The 20,145-nt window shown below is 31.1% G+C and overlaps 1 protein-coding gene and 1 pseudogene across 3 annotated transcripts in view; both read right to left on the bottom strand.

Moving 5' to 3' along the window:
• Positions 1-20,145, bottom strand: part of LOC126774820 (high affinity cAMP-specific and IBMX-insensitive 3',5'-cyclic phosphodiesterase 8) — a 182,685-nt gene that overhangs the window by 100,356 nt on the left and 62,184 nt on the right. Inside the window, exon 1 of one of the 3 annotated variants that reach the window (XM_050496442.1) lies at positions 9,451-9,494. The exons of the other annotated variants lie outside the window; for them this stretch is intronic. Within the exon in view, the coding sequence (XP_050352399.1) occupies positions 9,451-9,478 (28 nt within the window). The 5' untranslated portion in view covers positions 9,479-9,494. Of the gene's footprint in view, positions 1-9,450; positions 9,495-20,145 lie in introns of those variants that run through there. 3 annotated transcript variants of the gene reach the window in all.
• LOC126775185 (U2 spliceosomal RNA) lies at positions 7,227-7,311 on the bottom strand (annotated as a pseudogene).

Raw genomic sequence — 20,145 nt, 5'->3', positions numbered from 1 at the left:
GTACGTTTTCAAAGGATTCTTAAATACAGAAACTGAAACTGACTGAAAAATACATCCGACCTTCAAATTAAATTACTGAACTGAGATTAATTAAGTTAATTTTAGAAACAGTCGAGTCAATTGTTGGGTCTTAATTGCAATTTTAAAGGAATTACATTGCCTTGTGAAAACATTTGGCCGGTCGCTATAAAAGGTTTTTTCTACTAAGCTTTTTTCAAATACAAAACTGTAATTGTGATGTTGAAATAAAATAAGACGACAATTTATTTAATTTCAACATTTACAACAATGTTTTTTCTGTTGAACATAATCTTTAAACAATAATAAATTGACGGGATTGTTTTGATATTTCTTGTGTAAGAGGTTACAAAAGATAGAATGCTTTAAAGTCTTCTTATATTAGCTTCAACTGACTTAAACTTTCAATTATAACTTAAGTTTTATCGGTCAAGAATAATAATCTATACTCAGGTTGCCGCTTACGAGCTTTACAATAATTTTAGAAGATTTCATAAATGAATTGCAATATATGGTTTTAATTGATGTATATGCCTTATACTATATTATATTATTTAAATTATCTTGGTATTTTTTATTTATTACCCTTGTAAAAAAATTAAATAAATACTCATAATGAGTTATATATTAGATAATTATTTATTCAAGTAGACTCATATGGACACTTTTGTATCATGTCATGTTCGCACTCTATTTCACACTTTTAATTACAGAGTCAATCAAAAACAACTAACTCCACGCTTTTTAACCATATATATAATCTTGTAATACGCCTTATTTATTTCAAGTTTTTACGACATGAGATTCAAATTTATCAAATTTATCTTTACTTATTATTATCATTGAAATAAGGTAAACTTATTTTGCGAAATCTTCAAGGAAGTACCAACAACAACCGAATAAGTTTCAACTCAGTCGTGCAGAATCGCATGCGGGACAAATAAACATTCATCATACATTTAGATTACGAACAAATCTCACTAATTATCCAATTACAACATACGCATAATTTACATCCCGAAGCTAAATTTTGCTAAGCCTGTGACTTGTATTTGATGTTTCCAAACCTTTCGAACTTACAAGGACTAACAGTATCTGTTCGTGTATACAATTTAATAAATAATTATATCATGTATGTATGTAATTATATGAAGTGTTGTCACTTAAACACTGACAACTTTCCTTTTTTCAGTGACACAGAACTTTTGTAGTAACTCGTGTTGTAGAATATATAGTTATTGTAGCAATTTAAGACGACCAGCTTTATTACTTTAAAGAATCATATAAAAATCAAAACATGGGTTTTAAACAAAGCGGATTCTATTACACAATTGTTCAAGCACCACCATTCATGGGCCTCATTTGTAATAAATCGTCTCGCATCTCGAGTGGACGACACCTATCCAGACAGGCTTGTAAAAAGCCCTACCACCAAATAATTGAAGAAGATAATTTATGAAGTGGTATATTTACAGGTACTTACGTTATATACATTAATAAACCTTGGAGACAATACAAAATGTAAAAAAAATCTCAAAATGAAACTTAAATAGAACTGCTCGAAAAGAAAGTTAATCTTCAATATAGGCCATTCCTATTTTCTCTCGAACTACTCTCAACCTCTTAGCCATCGTGGTCATTAGATTGCCATGTTGAATGGAGTTAATGTAACTCAGCCAAGCGAAGCGTGTTGACCAAAGTGGACCTTTAACGCTAATGAAATCTCATGGTATGGACATCGTACATGTTTATTATCAATATTTTTTGATTAATTGCAATCCCTTGTTGCATATAATACAGATCTCGAGGGTTTGTTTTGAGTTCAATTCTAATTCGGGCCAATTAAAAGTGATTAAGTTTTATTGTCTAGAAACTCTTAATAGCAGCTTTCAAGTTTGCAGTGATTAAACTACCGTAGGGGGTATTTGCCTTACGCCCCTACGATCGGGATGGTTGGCGTTCTATGGCGCTTTCGTCCAGCAGTGGACGGCGAAAAGCTGAAAAAAAACTACCGTACCTTAGTACCTTAATAAATTGTGATCACTTCATCACAATTTATTCAAAGCTATACTTTTAAAAATAAATATTATTTTAATTGAACCCCTTTATAGATCGAACGTTTAGTTAGTGCAATTACATGGAACAGGGTTGACACTAAGAATTTACAAAGCTAGTATAACTTAGTAATACTCTGAGATGAGCTATCGTGTTAATTTATACAGCCAAGTATCTTAATCATTTGAGAACAGTCCTTGTGAATAGATGTCATGGGGCACTTTGGTGTAATTACTCCCCAGCAGTAATAACTTTAAGTTTTACACTTAACTTGACCGAGTTATATTTGTGTACATATTATTCCGTATTAATATATATTTAGTGTACTTTAATAACACGTAGAGTAGTTCGAGTTAGTTAGATTTATCTGCGATAAATGTTACTGCTGATGTACAAATCAATACACGTAAAAGAAGTTTTCTTTTTACGTATAAACTCTTGGTTTGAAACTTTATTACAAAGGACTTTATTCCGGTTGAAAACAGTTTTTGACAGATTAAGTCAGATGATAATACCGTTGAAAAAACATAAGTTTATTTTCTGTACAATCTTGATGCATGTAGAATCAGTAGATACGATCGTGTCCCAGATGGCACGCTTACATAAATAAAACTAACTAAGCTAACTGTCAAGAGAGACTAAATCAAAATACTTTTAACCGTGTTATAGAGGAAACACGATTAAAAGTTCTAGAGTTCTGACTGCGAAATAAATACAAAATAACCATATAAAAAACTCGATAGTTGCTCGGAATATACTTACTATGAAAGTTGAGAAATAGTTCAATTTAAATGAGGTATTATTAACGATTTTTTTAAGGAGTCTTTTTAAGGTCGTTGGGTAAATACAACGCGTTGTCTTTGTATGAATGAAAAATATCAGCCTTTTAATGTCCCACTGCTGGGCTAAGGCCTCCTCTCCCTTTTGAAGAGACTTAAAGTCCAGATGGCCTAGTGGTTAGAACGCGTGAATCTTAACTGATGATCGTGGGTTCAAACCTGGGCAACCATGGAACCTGGGAAACCTGCATGTATCTAATTTCATTATGATTTACATTGCCTGAAATTATGGGTTATTTGTAATTAAATTTTACAATCATCTTGTGTTTCTCTGGACTTTTCATAAAAATATATTATATACAACCAGTTCAGTCAGTCACCAATCACAGCCTGTGAATGTCCCACTGCTGGGCTAAGGCCTCCTCTCTTTTTAGAGGAGAAGTTATGTTATATACAAAGGTAGTACAAATAGATATCAGAACATACATACATATACTACTACTACTATCTCTACTACTTGTTTAGCATTGTCTCAAAAAGCATGTAAAGTCGTTGGCCCCGCCTCTAATTCCTTTGATGTAGATTAAGTGAAAAAAAAGGAATTTCTTTATTTTCGCACGTTCGCCTGCACCAAAATCCAAAATACTTCCCACGCAGATGGCTAGTCATTCATGACCGAATTACGTTCAGGCAAACCTTCTTATCATATTAAATTACATCCATAAAATATCATTCCATCCAATACATTTTACCATCATGATCCTTGCCATGTTATTACCCATCCTCTTAATATCCTTTGGTCTCTGTTAGCGCCCTTCGCACCTGCAATTACGGCAGAATGGAAACATTGAATAAAGAATACCTTTACATTTGAAAACGTCGTTTCCTTACAGAGTATTTCATTGAACAAAGTAAATTATGTTGTTTATTTTCTAGCAATACTATAAAAGTAAATTCTAGAATACTTTTTATTCCAACTCAAGGCAATCTTTGAACAATGCTCTGTTCCTTAGAATGATATTTCTTTTGATTCTACAAAGCAACTTCAAAGACTTAAGCTACAAGGTTTCAGAACATCATAAAAATGTTGAAACAAATATTATATAATATGTATTTATTGTAAATGCGAAATTACATTTTAACAATTGAAGCGCTTGCCCGTTTTTGATAGATTCTGATTACACTCCTACGATCTCGTGGCTCTATAATTGTGCTCTGCTGAATACTGCATGGCATATATATATCATTGTTTACTTCAAAGCTATGTACGAATGGTAAGTTCGATTCGGACAATTAAAGAAGAAATTATGTACTGTGTATAGAGTTATATAATACATAATTACTTGAAAAGAGACATTGCTTACATTCTTCTTTTATAAATTATACGACGTCCTCTCGTTACCCCACGCCCCTTCGCCCACATAGCTTAGCTCAGTTTTTGTATTTAAGTAAAAATTAAAATGTTCACTTAAATATTTGGAGAAGCTAAATAAAACATTCAACGGGTAAATATAAAATTTTTCTAACGCAGAGCGTTATCGCTAGCTATACGATGTTTAAATACAAGCAAATACGCGAAGTAAATTTAATGATTAAATATTATTAATATGAATGATTAATAGTGTGACGCAGGTATAATTATTCGTCCAAGTTGAGTTGCGTTTTAAGCACATACTTACATCATAACTCATATTATAAATGCGAAAGTGAATTTGTTTGTTTATTTGTTACGCTTTCACTGCTTAACTTTTCAACCGATCATCAGTGGCTGTCAAGTTCACAGAAAAGGACAAACTATACCTAATAACGACCCTCTTACCACATGCGGGCGAAGCCGCGGGCGAAAATACATATGATTATACGAAAGTGATGATTATTGAAATGTATCTCGTCTGAATATAAATTTATTGTTGCTTTTAAATTATCTACGAAAGGCAAAGTATGATCAAATGATTGTAAGACTAACCTTGTAATTACGCACATAGTTTATCAGTTCTATATCCGACATGAGTTATGGGCAAAAATCAATAATGTCTTGTTTGCTCAGATAACGCCCTTGTAGAGATACCGCGGCCTACGCAGAGCTACCGTTCCATATCTTTATTATTGCCGATGCACGTATACAAAAATTGATGACTTATAAGGCTACTTCCCTTTGTTAATATAGAATAGGATACTTACTTATTTTACTTGGTGGTAGGGCTTTGTGCTAGCCCGTCGGGATAGGTATCATCGTATCACCCACTTATTCTACCATCAAACAGCAATATTTAGTATTGTTGTGTAGGTAACGCAAATGAAGGTTGAGTGCTATTGTCTATGGACGGTGGTGACCACTTAATATCAGGTAGGCAATCTCCGGTCTGCCTACTTATTTAAAAAATAGAAGCATCATCCCCGGCAGGCGTTGCAATGCCTTTTTTAATAGTTTTGATACATTTATTGCATACAATATACGCCATATTCTTAAGTAAAGGCACTATGATATATATATTCACACAAATAACTACAAAAATCGGTATGAAGTTGTTAAACAAAACTATTTTTTATATACAAATTTAAAAAATATATCGATGTAAATATTTTATTTAAATGTAATTTTTAATAGCAAACTGTAACAAAACACCGACTTTAATAAATAAGATTCAGTTTATGCTCACGCGCAAATGCACACATACATGTTCTTCGCTACTTAGTGTAATAAGATATACTGTGTGTCACACATATACAAATGGAATTAAAGTTCACGCAGATATGAAAATATATGAATGAAACGTTGCTTGTGATATATAGTCGATATATTCATACTGATATGGGACTATTCATTTATTTTAAGAAGACTCACAAGGATAATAAAAAGGAACGCTAAAATTCAATAGACGCCAATGTTGTACGAATATAAGTTGCACGTTCTGAAATATGAGACGCTATACTACCCGCGCGGCTTTGCACGGGTGGAATAGTGGTCAGTATAAAACATATATACTCGTATATTTATAATGTTTACACGTCAGCAAAGTTCATAGTTGACATGTTTTTTTGCAAAATTTTCAACATTTATCGTCATATTTCTTTATTTTTTTTATTTTTATAGTATAGGTAGGCGGACGAGTATATGGGCCACCTGATGGTAAGCGGTCACCAACGCCTATAGACATTGGCATTATAAGTAATTTTAACCATAGCTTACATCGCCAATACGCCACCAACTTGTCACAACACTATGTAATTACATTGGCTCACTCACCCTTCTGTCACCCCAACTGCTGCTGCTGAGTACCTACCCAGATGAGCTTGCACAAAGTCTTACCACCAGTAAATTTCAGCCAATTTTGAAAAAAACTGTAATAAATTATACACGTAAACCTTCCTTATAAATCATTCCCTTGAAAACTGTACTAAAATGTGTTTTGTAGTTTTTGAGTTTATTGCGATCAGGCAGACAGACAAATAGACGCGGCGGAGGACTTTAAAAAAGTATAGTGATATTGGCGGTAAAATTTTTCATAATATATGTAATTACTTCAAGACAATATATACCTCCTGTATATACTAGATGTAGGTCATAAGTTCAATCAGTGACCCAGTTTTTCCATAAATAATTTACGGGATTGACAGGACAATAGGCTATTGTCCAACCAAGGCAAAGTTGGTAGCTTATAGCGCGGTCTTTTAGGTGTTATTATTACATTAAAGGTGTTTAAACTGATGACATTATTTGAATCTTATTTTTTGGGTTAAAGATTTAGTTCATTGCCAAAAATAAGAAGGATTTTTCAATTTAGAAAATTATACCGGCTGTTCTGTCTTCGTCTCTGTGAATATTCAATATTATGTTCTTTTTTATTTAATTAACAGAAATTCTGTAAAGTAATTATTGTGTAGAGTTTATAAGAAATGATTAGGCATTCGCAAGGGAGACAAAGACTGCACGTGAAATATTACAGTGCACAAGTGTGCAAATACAAATGCACTCTGTCTTCCCTCACTTTTATAATTTGTATGGACTACAAAACATGCTTTAAAAAAACATATACAAGAAGTGTAAAGTGATATATTCTTTGGCTATTTACTAAATTAACAATTATTAATCCCACCAATCTTTTGCAATTTGACTGATTAAATTGATCGTGCATTGTCGTTTTATCTCGTTAAAACTCCTGTCTTGAGAAAGATGAAATAAGTGTTAACATATATACATATACACGAATCTTATTGCTTGTTCAATTTTGTGTAATTATTGTAATAATATATAATAAAAATCGTTTAAGTTCTGCGACTTTTTCGATATATTCCAGAATGAACTGATAGTAAACTGACTGACTAGAATGAAAAATTAAAAAATTGTGTATGTATTTTGTTCAATTATTTTGCTTTTGTTAATTATTTTTTTTAAATTCAAAGCATTATCGTTTTATGATACTACACTTTGATCTTAGCCAAAAGGCCGAGAAGCGATATAAAGCCGAGATGGCCCAGTGGTAAGAACGCGTGAATCTTAACCGATGATCGTGGGTTCAAACCCGGGCAAGCACCACTGAATTTTCATGTGCTTAATTTGTGATTATAATTCATCTCGTGCTTTACGGTGAAGGAAAACATCGTGAGGAAACCTGCATGTGTCTAAATTCACTGAAATTCTGCCACATGTGAATTCTACCAACCCGCATTCGAGCAGCGTGGTGGAATAAGCTCCAAACCTTCTCCTCAAAAAGAGGAGAGGAGGCCTTTAGCCCAGCAGTGGGACATTCACAGGCTGTTACGGTTATCGTTTTATGCTTACTTAGCCGAAGTGGCGTAAATTGTAAAGTTAAGATTATAATGTAATGTATTACGTTTGTGTACATATAGAACAAGGAATTATTATATTGTAGGCACTTAAAAGTTTTATTTATGCTCATAACCATTTATTATTATGTAACATGTTACTGGTGGTAGGGCTTTGTGCAAGCTCGTCTGGGTAGGTACCACCCACTCATCAGATATTCTACCGCAAAACAGCAATACTTGATATTGTTGTGTTCCGGTTTGAAGGGTGAGTGAGCCAGTGTAATTACAGGCACAAGGGACATAAAATCTTAGTTCCCAAGGTTGGTGGCGCATTGGATATGTAAGCGATGGTTGACATTTCTTACAATGCCAATGTCTAAGAGCGTTGGTGACCACTTACCATCAGGTGGCCCATATGCTCGTCCGCCTTCCTATTCTATAAAAAAAAAAAAAAACAAGAACAAACGAATGATTCAGTTCATAGAATATGTAGTTTCAAAGACATTCATGTTCTCCTTATCTAGCAAGATTTGCTTACACAAATAATATTGACATTCGGTCACTGTATCGCCACCGATAGGGTTGTACAGCTTACGAACATGCTTAGGAGCTACTGTAATATCCATCTGTGTATGTAATATGATAAATGAATCTATAAAAATTCTGTAAATGGCCTTTTGATGAGCTAAGACCTTTCTGTTTGAGATACGATTTGAAGCTTATTCCACCACGCTGCTATTAACATAACGACTGATTCCAGCTAGGACGGTGATTCTCAATTGTGACTCAACAGCGTAGAAAAATTTATAGCACACAGATGTGTGTACAAGCATAGGCGCACATTTTACTCTTTAAATTCTTTGACCGACCCATCGAAAGAATCCAACACGACCGGAGAGAGTTCGGGCATGGTCAACGCTTTTCGTGCTCTCCGAGGTACGGTAATGTAAGCATTCCCAACAAACTGCTACTGAGAAATTTTTCATAGAACAAATCTAACTTTTTATGGCATAACCTGGCATTTGAATTCGGAAGTTTGGGATATTCGGCCCTATAAGCTAGCTACTAGATTCATAAGGAATGTGTTTGAATTAAATTGAAAATATGAAACAATGTTGCATTTATCGCAGTTGAATAACATGCATCGCGTGACGTAGCAGAAGTCTTGGACGAGAATTTAATACGTTTATCCCGGAAAACAGTGGCTTATTATATCAAGAATGTCATCCCTATCTAAATTATTAATAAATATATTGTATTCCATATAACATCTTAAGTAATATAAAATAAATAAGAATTATTATTAAGTACAAAAAATTATTTTATTTAATTTACTTATAAATGAGTTTTTTTTTGGAAATTATTTATATACTTTTCAATACTCCATTTGTGAGAATTAAGTAGAGAAGGCAAACGAGGTTTTCACATTTTATAATATTAGCGCTCAATTTCGCGCAATAATTAAGAGCAAAAACATAAGAAAGCGCATGTGCTGATTCAGTTCTTAAAGTAAATGAAAACATAATAAATATAAATAATCATTAATCTCATTTACTACTACATTAATATATTATTACATATATTCTACATATTCTAGGAGTAAAAAGTTTTTTTGGAAATTTTGTGCCGTTTCAATTTATATGTATACTATATTCTTTATTTTAAACATCGCGAGTTATTTAATTACTTCAATGAAAACATACACTTATGTTTGTGTACATAAAATTAACAATTAATTGTATACCAATTATTTTTTTCACAATTTCACAAAAACTTTACCACGATTGTCAACGACAAATATAAAAATAAAACAATTATTAAGATTTACCTGAATATTCTTCGTCATCGATATCCATAATTCAAACCAATTTCATATCGTTCATTCACAATAAAAACACAAAAAAATACAAAACACTTCAGGTATATTGATAATATAACGCAAAATATAACTTAGCGTTCACATTGTCAAAAAAAAAATAGCGATGATTAAAAAATGACACCGACTCGTGCTGATTTCTTTAATGTCACCACGGTGTATCTTACAACAATAATGCTAGTTACCACGACAAACTAAATCACTGACGAAATGTGTAACTAGTGACGCGAACGCACACATGTCGATAAAAGTTTATATAACATCGGAAATGGAATGCGGACAGGTCATCGGGAAGTGTTGTAATGTTTTATTGGCTCAAATATCGCTGACTCGTACACTGACATCGTGTCGAATGATGCGTGTGTAAACAAAACGGGACTTATTAACAAATGCCTGTCTATGATATTTAATATTTATGTGGGTTATCGCGAGTCATGTTTGTTTGTTTATTATGAAAATATAATCAATCGCTCAACATTAAATAACCGCAAAACGGAAGCTCAGTTCCTCCGGAATATTTATCTATAATTTTAATTTGAAATACCGCTAAATAGCGCGTCAATAGTGCTAATATTGTTTTTATCGATAACATTAATGTCCCTTACTATTTACGCTACCTGTGTATTTATTTATCAGCAATATAAATTAATAGTTTACGGGTTTTTGTGGTATCGATATTTACGTATCAATCCGGTCGGCATCGGCATCGTGGTATGTATGAACAAGACTGGAGGTCGAGTGATAAGCGCGCGCGCATGTTGCCACCACGCACATGCTAGTTTCATTAAAATGTTTTACATAAATTACATTATGTATATGTTTATATTACCGTTCTTTATGTAATGAGCATTGAAAAACTTTTTTTTTTCTGACATTAATTGGGAGACAAAACTTGCGTTCGGGAATTGAATTAATGGAAAACAAAAAATAATCAACAATATTGTAAAATATGTTTAAGTGCGATCTAATTATCTTCAGTATAATATGTAATTTAAAATATTACATAGTATACTAATTAAAAAACTAGTTGATTATGGAAATGTAATATGTATATGGATACCTAATTATATAAAACAAAAGGAGGTTTAAAGTAACAATAAACACATAAACATTATAATGTAATTCATAAAATTATCTAATTACTAATGATTAACGAAAAATATGTTGTTTTTCAACTAGTATATCTATTAAAGATCAATTGCTTGATAAATGTTAAGATTTTAATCAACAAAATATATAGATATGTAATAAATATAATGCCTATTAATATTGTGATTAAAATATATTTTTGATTCTATATTTGTACTGGTATAGTCGCTCTACTTCGTTATATTCATATATACCTATAACACTGTAAAACTCAACGCTTTGTCGTATTATGCATAAAAAAGGTTATAAATTTTTTTAAATAAACAATGTGCTCTGTAAAATATCAGTATGATATCTGACATGATAATAAAATTCTTTTTATTTATAACAAAGGTTTTTTATTTTTAACAAATGTTATTATATTTTTATATTTAATAAATATTCTTTTTAATACATTTATAATGGCAACATTGTTAGTCAGGAAATTTAGAATAGTCAAATCATTCAATGTATTAGCATATAAAATTGTAATGATAACTCATTCTATAATTAATTGAACCTACAGGTGCATATTATTAATGCAGAATCCAAAAATATTGCTTATCTGTGTTCGTTTGATACGGATAAAGGTAAAATAAAATTGATGAAAATTCGAATCGCGAGTAGATTATCCTGTTACGTCATCAATAATAAATTTTAAATAGGAAAATTAGACTTCCAAGGGAATAAAAACACGTACAAATAGGACTCAAATCGACGGACCACTCATTAATTATTAATAATTTAAAAAAAATGATACGTTGTGTAAGATTGTATAATAAATGACATTAAATTGCGTTTTGATATTATATATTTTTCAATTAAATTATTTTCAGAACTTATTAAATTTCGAGCGTCATGACAGGAAATTTGGTTGTAATCTTTCTATAACTGATGATTTAAAAATAACAGTTGAGTTTTGAGATCTGTCAATGTTTACTGTTTTTTTTTTGACCAGATATTGCAAGCTGAATAATTAGAACCAATTCATTTCCTATACAGTTGAAATTTTACAGTTCAGTTCCGAAAACAATGTATTTTTATGGTAAACATGATTTGGTTCTATACTCAGTATTGGCTCTGGGTATAGGAACTAAAAGGCTCTAATATACATAGACACGAAATTATGGATGCAAAAGTTGGTTTTATTAAAGTTCATACATTACAAATGTCACTCTACTGTCAAAGGCACTATATCTAAAATTTATAAATCAAAGTTTAAGCTTTGTCTACTACTACTACGAATTGACAATTAACGTTCAATTAAAATAAAATCAAAATAATATTCAAGTCCTCTAAGAGGAGTCTACTTTAATAAATTATAGTTTTAGTTTATTTTTCTTTTTGATTGCCGATCCGTGTCGGACAAGTACCGGCAAATGCTCGCAACTACTTTTTTCTTGTAAAATTTATATTATCTTGTATTTAATTATATTGGTTTTAGTTTTTATGTTACTCACTTTGATCCATTCGTTCTGAAACACAAATCGAATAGGATTTGCATCGTTGAATAAAATCGATATTTGAAAAGGCTACTCGGCTAATCCAGGAGAGGGAATCCGAACTAAAAAACACATATAATGGACAAAAAACATTCAGCTTCTTCTTGTTCGCTCGCACCATTGTACGGTCGCAGTATTTGTTTGTTGGAAAAGGTTTCTATTTTATACGGATAAATCCGTATGTTATATTTATTATTGCATTTTCTATATTTTAATGTCTTGTTAGTTAGTTTTTTATATGCCATTAATTTCCATTATATATACCTTGCATGTTTGATAACTTATTCAAGGTTTCAACTTTTTGGGAATCTCTGTGTTAGACGCATTTTAATATTGTTTTAAAATTTAAGTTACAAAATTTGAGAAAAAAAACACCCACTGAGTTTCTTTCGCCGGTTCTTTTCATGTAACTTAACCTAAACCTAAAAAATAAATTGAGTAAACAAATTAATTTGAGTTGTACTTTAAGTACTTAGTATTATTTATGACACCCTTATTAATACGCTTTGTACAACGGTTGTATGTTACACTATGCTTTGTCTTTTTCTTCGAATGTCGAATTCGAAAGATTATTGTGACAGATGATTGTAAAGGTGTTGATTGTAAAAATTGATTCCCTATACAGTGTTTTAAAAATAAGACCGTGATTTACCTGCCTCGGTTGTCTGGAGGCTAGTTTATAAGGCTAGACACAGAAGTCTCGGATTTAACCCCTGGGTCGGGCCTTTAAAAAAACCATCGATTATTTCTCTCGAGAAATTCTTAGTAGCGAACCGGAGCTTGTAAGTCAGAGAGTTTTCTCTCCTGTTCCGAGTCCGACACTTAACTTTGTCGTGTTGGACTGTCGTCTTATTGGATAATAAGGAAAACTTGTGCACTATATGCCTTCTGCGCGATTAGCTAATATCCATATGTCAAGTATGTTATCATTTTATTAATACCAATTTTCGCCTAGTGTTCGAAATTCGATAGACAACAATCTGTATTGAAAAAAAAGTAGTAACAGCCTGTAAATGTCCCACTGCTGGGCTAAGGCCTCCTCTCTCTATTTGAGGAGAAGGTTTGGAGCTTATTCCACCACGCTGCTCCAATGCGGGTTGGTGGAATACACATGTGGCAGAATTTCGATGAAATTAGACACATGCAGGTTTCCTCACGATGTTTTCCTTCACCGAAAAGCATGAGATGAATTATAAACAGAAATTAAGCACATGAAAATTCAGAGGTGCTTGCCCGGGTTTGAACCCACGTTCATCGGTTAAGATTCACGCGTTCTTACCACTGGGCCATCTCGACTTCTGTATCTGTATTGAAAATTAGAAGAAAACAAATTAAATTTGTATGTTTCTGGTATTTTTTTTCAACTCTTGCCTCCAAACGATTTTTATTGAATTTGAGAAGAAAATGAGAAGAAAAGAAAAATGAATTGTTTTGAATTTAAAACGTTACCAACGTTTAAAAATAATACTATCCGTATTAAACATACAGTAGGGCCACCCCAATACTTTCGTCATGGTTAGCCAGTCGTGTGGTACATCCAATGTGATTAGCTAACGTGTGACGTCACGGAGCGATTTAACATAATCATAGGATAAATAAGTCAAGTCATAAACCGCTCGTTTCGGCCTTACACTCTGCTAGTTATCGTTCGGATATTCATAATATCGTAAAAATACTACCTGATGTAATCGATAGTGTATCGAAATAATTTTAAGCGTCTTCTTGTACACATTTATATTAAACAAGCGATTCTTATGTTTGTTTATATATCGTTTACCTACCTAGGAAACTGCTCTAACGATTTGGCTTAAATTTTGTATTGAAATACTGGATATCGCTTTTTGAATTTATCTCTATATGTTTATTTATGTAAAAACAAAAAAAAATAGCAATTTTTCCCAAAAAAATAAATTATAATTAATTGTTGGAGCCGAGCCATCCGTCTAATTATTATTACTATCAGGTAAAATTTTAATATGTTTTTTTTTAGTTCGCATCTTTGTATAAGGTTCTTTTAATTTCATATTATGCATTTTTTTGCAATGCGTATGAAAGCGCAAAGTTTATGAAAGTAACGGCTTAATTATGTTTAATGAAAATGTATTTAGATATTTATTATGTTATTATGTATCGAATTAAATTTGTTTAAACTAATTTGTATAAATGTCAAAAATAATTATCGGAATTTCTATGTGAGATGACAGAAACATTCAAAAACAACATACACACACATACATGTCTCATCATAAATCCTTCTAAAATGCATAGTATAATTCTAGGTTCATTATACTAGTCAAAATATGAACACATTAACTTACTACACTTACTATTACTAGTTTGAAAACATTCTTTAGTTTAACTGTAAAGTTATTAAAGATCTGTTACACGTACACAATTAACACTAAAATATTAAATGATGAAAACACAACAAAATTAAGTATGACTGACCCACTTCACCGGTACAAGGATAATATAGGTATATTTAAATTGTGTGGTTTACGAGTTGTGCGTGCGTCATACTTCGATAACGATAATAACGGAGATAGCGTCGAAGGATATTGTCACCATGTTAACAGCATGCTTGTGACTAAGCTGTGTGGTTAAATCATTAATAGTAACGCAGCCTTTGCTAGCCAAAAACATACTCTCCTATTAATAAAGTACAGTACAATAATAGCCTGTTAATGTCTCACTGCTGGGATAAGGCTTCCTCTCCCTTATGAGAAGAAGGTTTGGAGCTTATTCCACCACGCGGGTTGGTAGAAAACACATGTAGCAGAATTTCAAAGAAATTATACATATGCAGGTTTCCTCACGATGTTTTCCTTCACTAACAAGCACGATATGAATTATAAGCACAAATTAAGCGCATGAAAATGGATGTGAACCCACGATCATCCGTTAAGATTCACCCGTATTGACTACTACTCACTAGGGCATCTCGGCTTTCAAAAAGTAGGCCTAGAGATTGTTCCACTACGCTGCTTTAATGCGGGTTAGTGGATACACATATCGTAGAATTTTATTCGATACATCAAGCTCGGAAAGAATTATAAATACAAATTAGCACACGGAAACTCAATGATATTTGCCTAGATTTGAACTTACAATCCTATATTAAGATCCTCGTGTTCGATTGAACACGAGTATCTTATAATACTAAAACGTATATTATATTATATGTTATTAATGTGATATATTAGTGCAGTCGTTAATTATAATATTGATTGCTTTATTTTCAATGTTATTAATATATTTTTTAAAACTATTTTCATAGAAATGTAGTAGCAATTTTTGGTATTATAAAAACTATTGTTTATGTTATAATCTGTTATAAGTAATATAAAAAAAATATGTATATTGTACCTTAAAATGCATGTTGTGGCCGTCTTGAAGAGTCGCACACTTTATGTTAAGTCTGAATGTGTTTTTATTATTACGTGTAATTGCAGTGTTTTTTTAATGGTCCTTAATAAATAAATAAAACATCTCGGCCCATACATATCATTTAAAGTAAATTTTATTTTAGTTTTAGAATATATTAATATTAACAAACGTACTTGTTTTAAAAAGAAAAAAAGTAGTGATTTTATAATTTAATCTTCTTAATATGAAATTTAGTAGTCTGTTTAATATGAAAGTTGGTCATTATAAAAGCAAGATTTTCACGTAGAATATATTTAATAACGAACACAATAATTATATTAAAATTACATTCTAAAGATATATGACCATTAAAAAAATAATTTGAAGTGTTATTTGGGACAGTTGTGTCCCAAAAATATTTGACATAAGGTATACTAATATTTAATTATAGCTTAATAATTAAAATTAGAAGTAAAATAGCAAATATACATATATATAAAGATTATAAATACAGCAAGCAGTTCAATAGACTGATCCGTGGCTTGTATCCAAGATAAAATAAACTTTTATACCTTAAAATATTAGAAAAATATAAAGAAACTTCACCGAAATCGACTTCTATAAAAATCTTATGTCTAGCTTAGATAACAATGATACATAATATTATCTTAAATATAATTATATATTACATTAATCGTAACAAAAATCTATCACAAAAATCGAGGTGATTATATTAGATTGGCAATAATAAAGGTAATTAAAATAAATAAAACATTATTTCTGACATGGCAACACTAGAGATTACTTCAAATGAACTATTTCACCTGATCATATATTTCATTAGACTAAAAGTAATTTAAAGAACACTTGAATTAATGATGTATGAGGATGGTGCCTAAAAAAATAACACATTTATGAAGCAAGTACAGAGGAAATAGTCAAGATCACTACTACGTAAGCTACGCAGTTCATTGACATATAAATCACATGATTATACGATATATGATTGACAGAGGCTAGGACGAATGTGACGTCACTATATATGAATATATATATAATATGTTCAGGAGCATTTCCGACGTTGACTACAACATACGTAATGCAAATACACGGTATTCTAACCTTCGATGTCTGTTTGCGATGAATACTGAATTTACATATTATATTTCTACACTATATATATTGTTATTCATTATATACTTGTGTGTATATAGTTAATACTTATATAAATATAGTGTGTAATATCATATCATCCGTATAGAAATTATGTGCATACTTTTAGGGTAAATTTATATAATAGAACATAGTTATATTTATATATTTATTTTTAATAAATTAAAAACAACAATACGTATCAATTAATCAACTATATAACATTATTTTTGCCTTTTATTACATACTAACTGGTTTTACGGTATGAGACTGTGTTTTTTTTAAAATGAAGCGACTTCATCAGTGCTTAACTTGAATCTTTTACATAAAAGTCATTATATAAAAAAAAAATGTTCGAGTCATTTATTGAATAAAATAGCGCACATATAATCTTACAAACTTACTGCTAAAACGGAAATCTATAGTTTTTTAAAGACGTTTAAAAAATATAGATTCAATATAATAAAATATAGACGACAATATATAATGCATGACGTAAGATGACGTCACATGCGATCCTTTGTACATTTGAAATGATCAAACGACACCTACGGATCAAAATACCGATTTCCTAATTAAGCCGCTCGTGTAGCTATAAATTTATCGGTTCAAATTATACGAATTTATAAATTTAATGAGCCTTAATAACACCACTTATATACGCTACCCGAATTCTTTCCATTAATTTCGTTATATTTCACATTTATTTATTACTCGAGTTACAACCGCGTTTCGTTCGGATTGCGAGCCATAGTTACCAGCTGACTCCAATACTAGATATTCTCCGTGACTCCATCCGCGTCACGTTTTCAGTAAATCCCGTAATATATTAGTCGTTCCTAATGTCCCAAGCTGAATCAATGTCTATCATTAATATACATTACAATGGTTGTGATGTAAAAAACAGACAATTTTCTTTCGTATTTGTTGTCGAAACAAAATATTAATAATAAATATTAAACTAACTACACGTCCCGGCTTCGCACGGGTAGAATAAGAGTGTACATAAAACGTTTGTATCGTAATCAATATATGTAAGTCTATTGGTTTATAATAAAGCTTCCAGGCGGCATGATTTTTTTCCATATATAGCCATTCTATACCATTATATACATAGCCAATGAATAGAATATCATAATGAATTATACACTTAAACCTTCGTCAAGTGACACTCGACTCATTAGTGAAAACATTATGAAAATCAATTCGATAGTTTTTAAGTCAACACGATGTTCAGATTGTTCTCTTCGACAATTTTAACGTATGAAGCTATATCTCGAAAACATGTAAGATATAAACATATCTATAAAGACATCATTGTCTATGTCTGTACTGAAACTTAAATGTATGACAGTAATAAGTTTCATGTTCAGCGTGAATCGAGAAAAAATGAACCAACAAAGCTTTATAAATATGTATAATTATATATACATAGCGAGACTTTAGTATCCATTGTATTTTTCATGATAGCGTCTAGACGATTCTCATAATACATCAAATTATATTTGGGTAAATACCCTCAAGTTATGCCACCACTAAACTTTATACTTTATGTTGCGGTTGGAAGGGTGAATGAGCTAGTGTGATATAGGTATGTCAGACAGGGCTTATGATATAAGGAACGGCTTAACCATAGTATATATAGGCGTAGTCGACCCTGAAAATCAAATAATATAAATACGCTCTTATAAACACTTTTGATTCGATGAAATGTAAAACTAATTTGCAATAATTCTAACGTTAAGAACCGGCAAGAAACTCAATTTTTATTTCTGTTTGTTTATAATGTAGATCAACAACATTCTTAAGGCCTTATACCATTTAGAATATCTATTAGAATGTTCTTGAAAAGTAGAGCCTATTTGACAGTAGTTCAGTTAGCATTTCTGATAAAACTGTAAAAAAAAACTTTCATCTTGTATAACGATTGATTGAAAATGCTCGTAGCCTTTGTATAGTATTATTTAATGCACTTTCTTTGACATACCTATATATCTAAATTTTATAAAATTAACAAATAAAATTGCTATATTCCTGAGAAAAGGTAAGTTTAAACTGTGAGTCTGCAAATACGAAAAAGATATAAATGAAATAAATACCAGTATGAGTGAAATAAATGTTTGTGTCGAGAAGAAATACAGCCGGCAACCTTCTAGGCCGAGGACAGATGAAAGAGGTATTTGACGATTACGGTCTTTTAAAAAATAAACGTTTTATTAAAAAGTATTAGTTTTTTAAACGAGTATTTTCAAAAATAAAATTGTAATAATAATGTATTGAATTAAGAAATTTATATTATACTATCCTAGGTACAACGTGTATGTAAGATTTCATAAAACTCATTTTAGCATTTATAATATTAAGGATAAGATAAATAAAAAAATACACGTTGACAAAATTGATTATAAGACAAAATTGATATAAATACATTAAATTTTATTATATTACTAAGCCTTCCTTGGAAAAATATTAGAATAGTAGTCAAAATTACATCAAAACCCTTAAAGTAATATAAAATCTTACAAGTAATTTCGCGGATACAAAGACCGATGTAGGCTTGAAAAATTAATATTCATTTAATCAAAGTATTTTAAAAGCAAAATACTTTTTTTGTGCTCTTTTTTAAAGATTTTGGCTCTTTTGGTGTGTTAAAACAATGACAAATAAAAGCTTACTTGTTTAAACAAAATATTTAATGACTGACATAACAAAGGTACAACGAAAATTGTGTAAATAATGACCGGATTTGTAGTGCGCTTCAAAAACAATCTAACGTAATAAAAACGAGAGCAATTCATCATCTTTATTTCAGTCGTTTTTAAATTAGATTAAATTTACGAGCGTCAATACTGTAATGCGATTTACGTCTCGACAAATGAATATTAATGTTCGTGTTTGTATAATTTTTAGAAATGATATATTTTTTTCATTATTTAGGAAGGCCGACGAGCAAATGAGCCATATGGTAAGTCACTTTCACCATCACACAATGACAGGTAAAAGTATCTAGGTAAGGTACTAGTTCCTGTGGTATATTATGGGTGTGGCTTATTTGTCCTTCAAATCAAAACATAGCAATATAAAGTGTGTGTGACTGATTACTTCGCGATTCTTAGGTCGAGGATTGCGTAATTTTGGTGCCGCGCTAGGAGTTTTGACAATGAGATTCTGAGGGCTACTCTGAGTGTCCTGAAAACTTCATTGTTAAGTAGTGACGTGCCGTACACCGAGACAACAATCGTAAATAGTTTAATTATGTACTAACGTAGCTACAAGGATAAATTGTTACTGACAATAATATAGATTTTTGTATCGAAAATCGATATGATATATGATATCGTATAGACTTTTGTTGTCTGAAATAAACAATGATAATAATATCCTGGGACATTATTCACACACGTCCATCTGATCCCAAACTAAGCAGAGCTTGTACGATGGAAACCAGATAACTGATATAATTGTAAATACATAATTAACTAGATAATTACAACCAGAC

Source organism: Nymphalis io, chromosome 17 (assembly GCF_905147045.1).
Source record: "Nymphalis io chromosome 17, ilAglIoxx1.1, whole genome shotgun sequence".
NCBI classification, from domain to species: domain Eukaryota; kingdom Metazoa; phylum Arthropoda; class Insecta; order Lepidoptera; family Nymphalidae; genus Nymphalis; species Nymphalis io.
The sequence above is the reverse complement of the archived record's forward strand: the minus strand, read 5'-3'. Positions and strand labels throughout refer to the sequence as shown.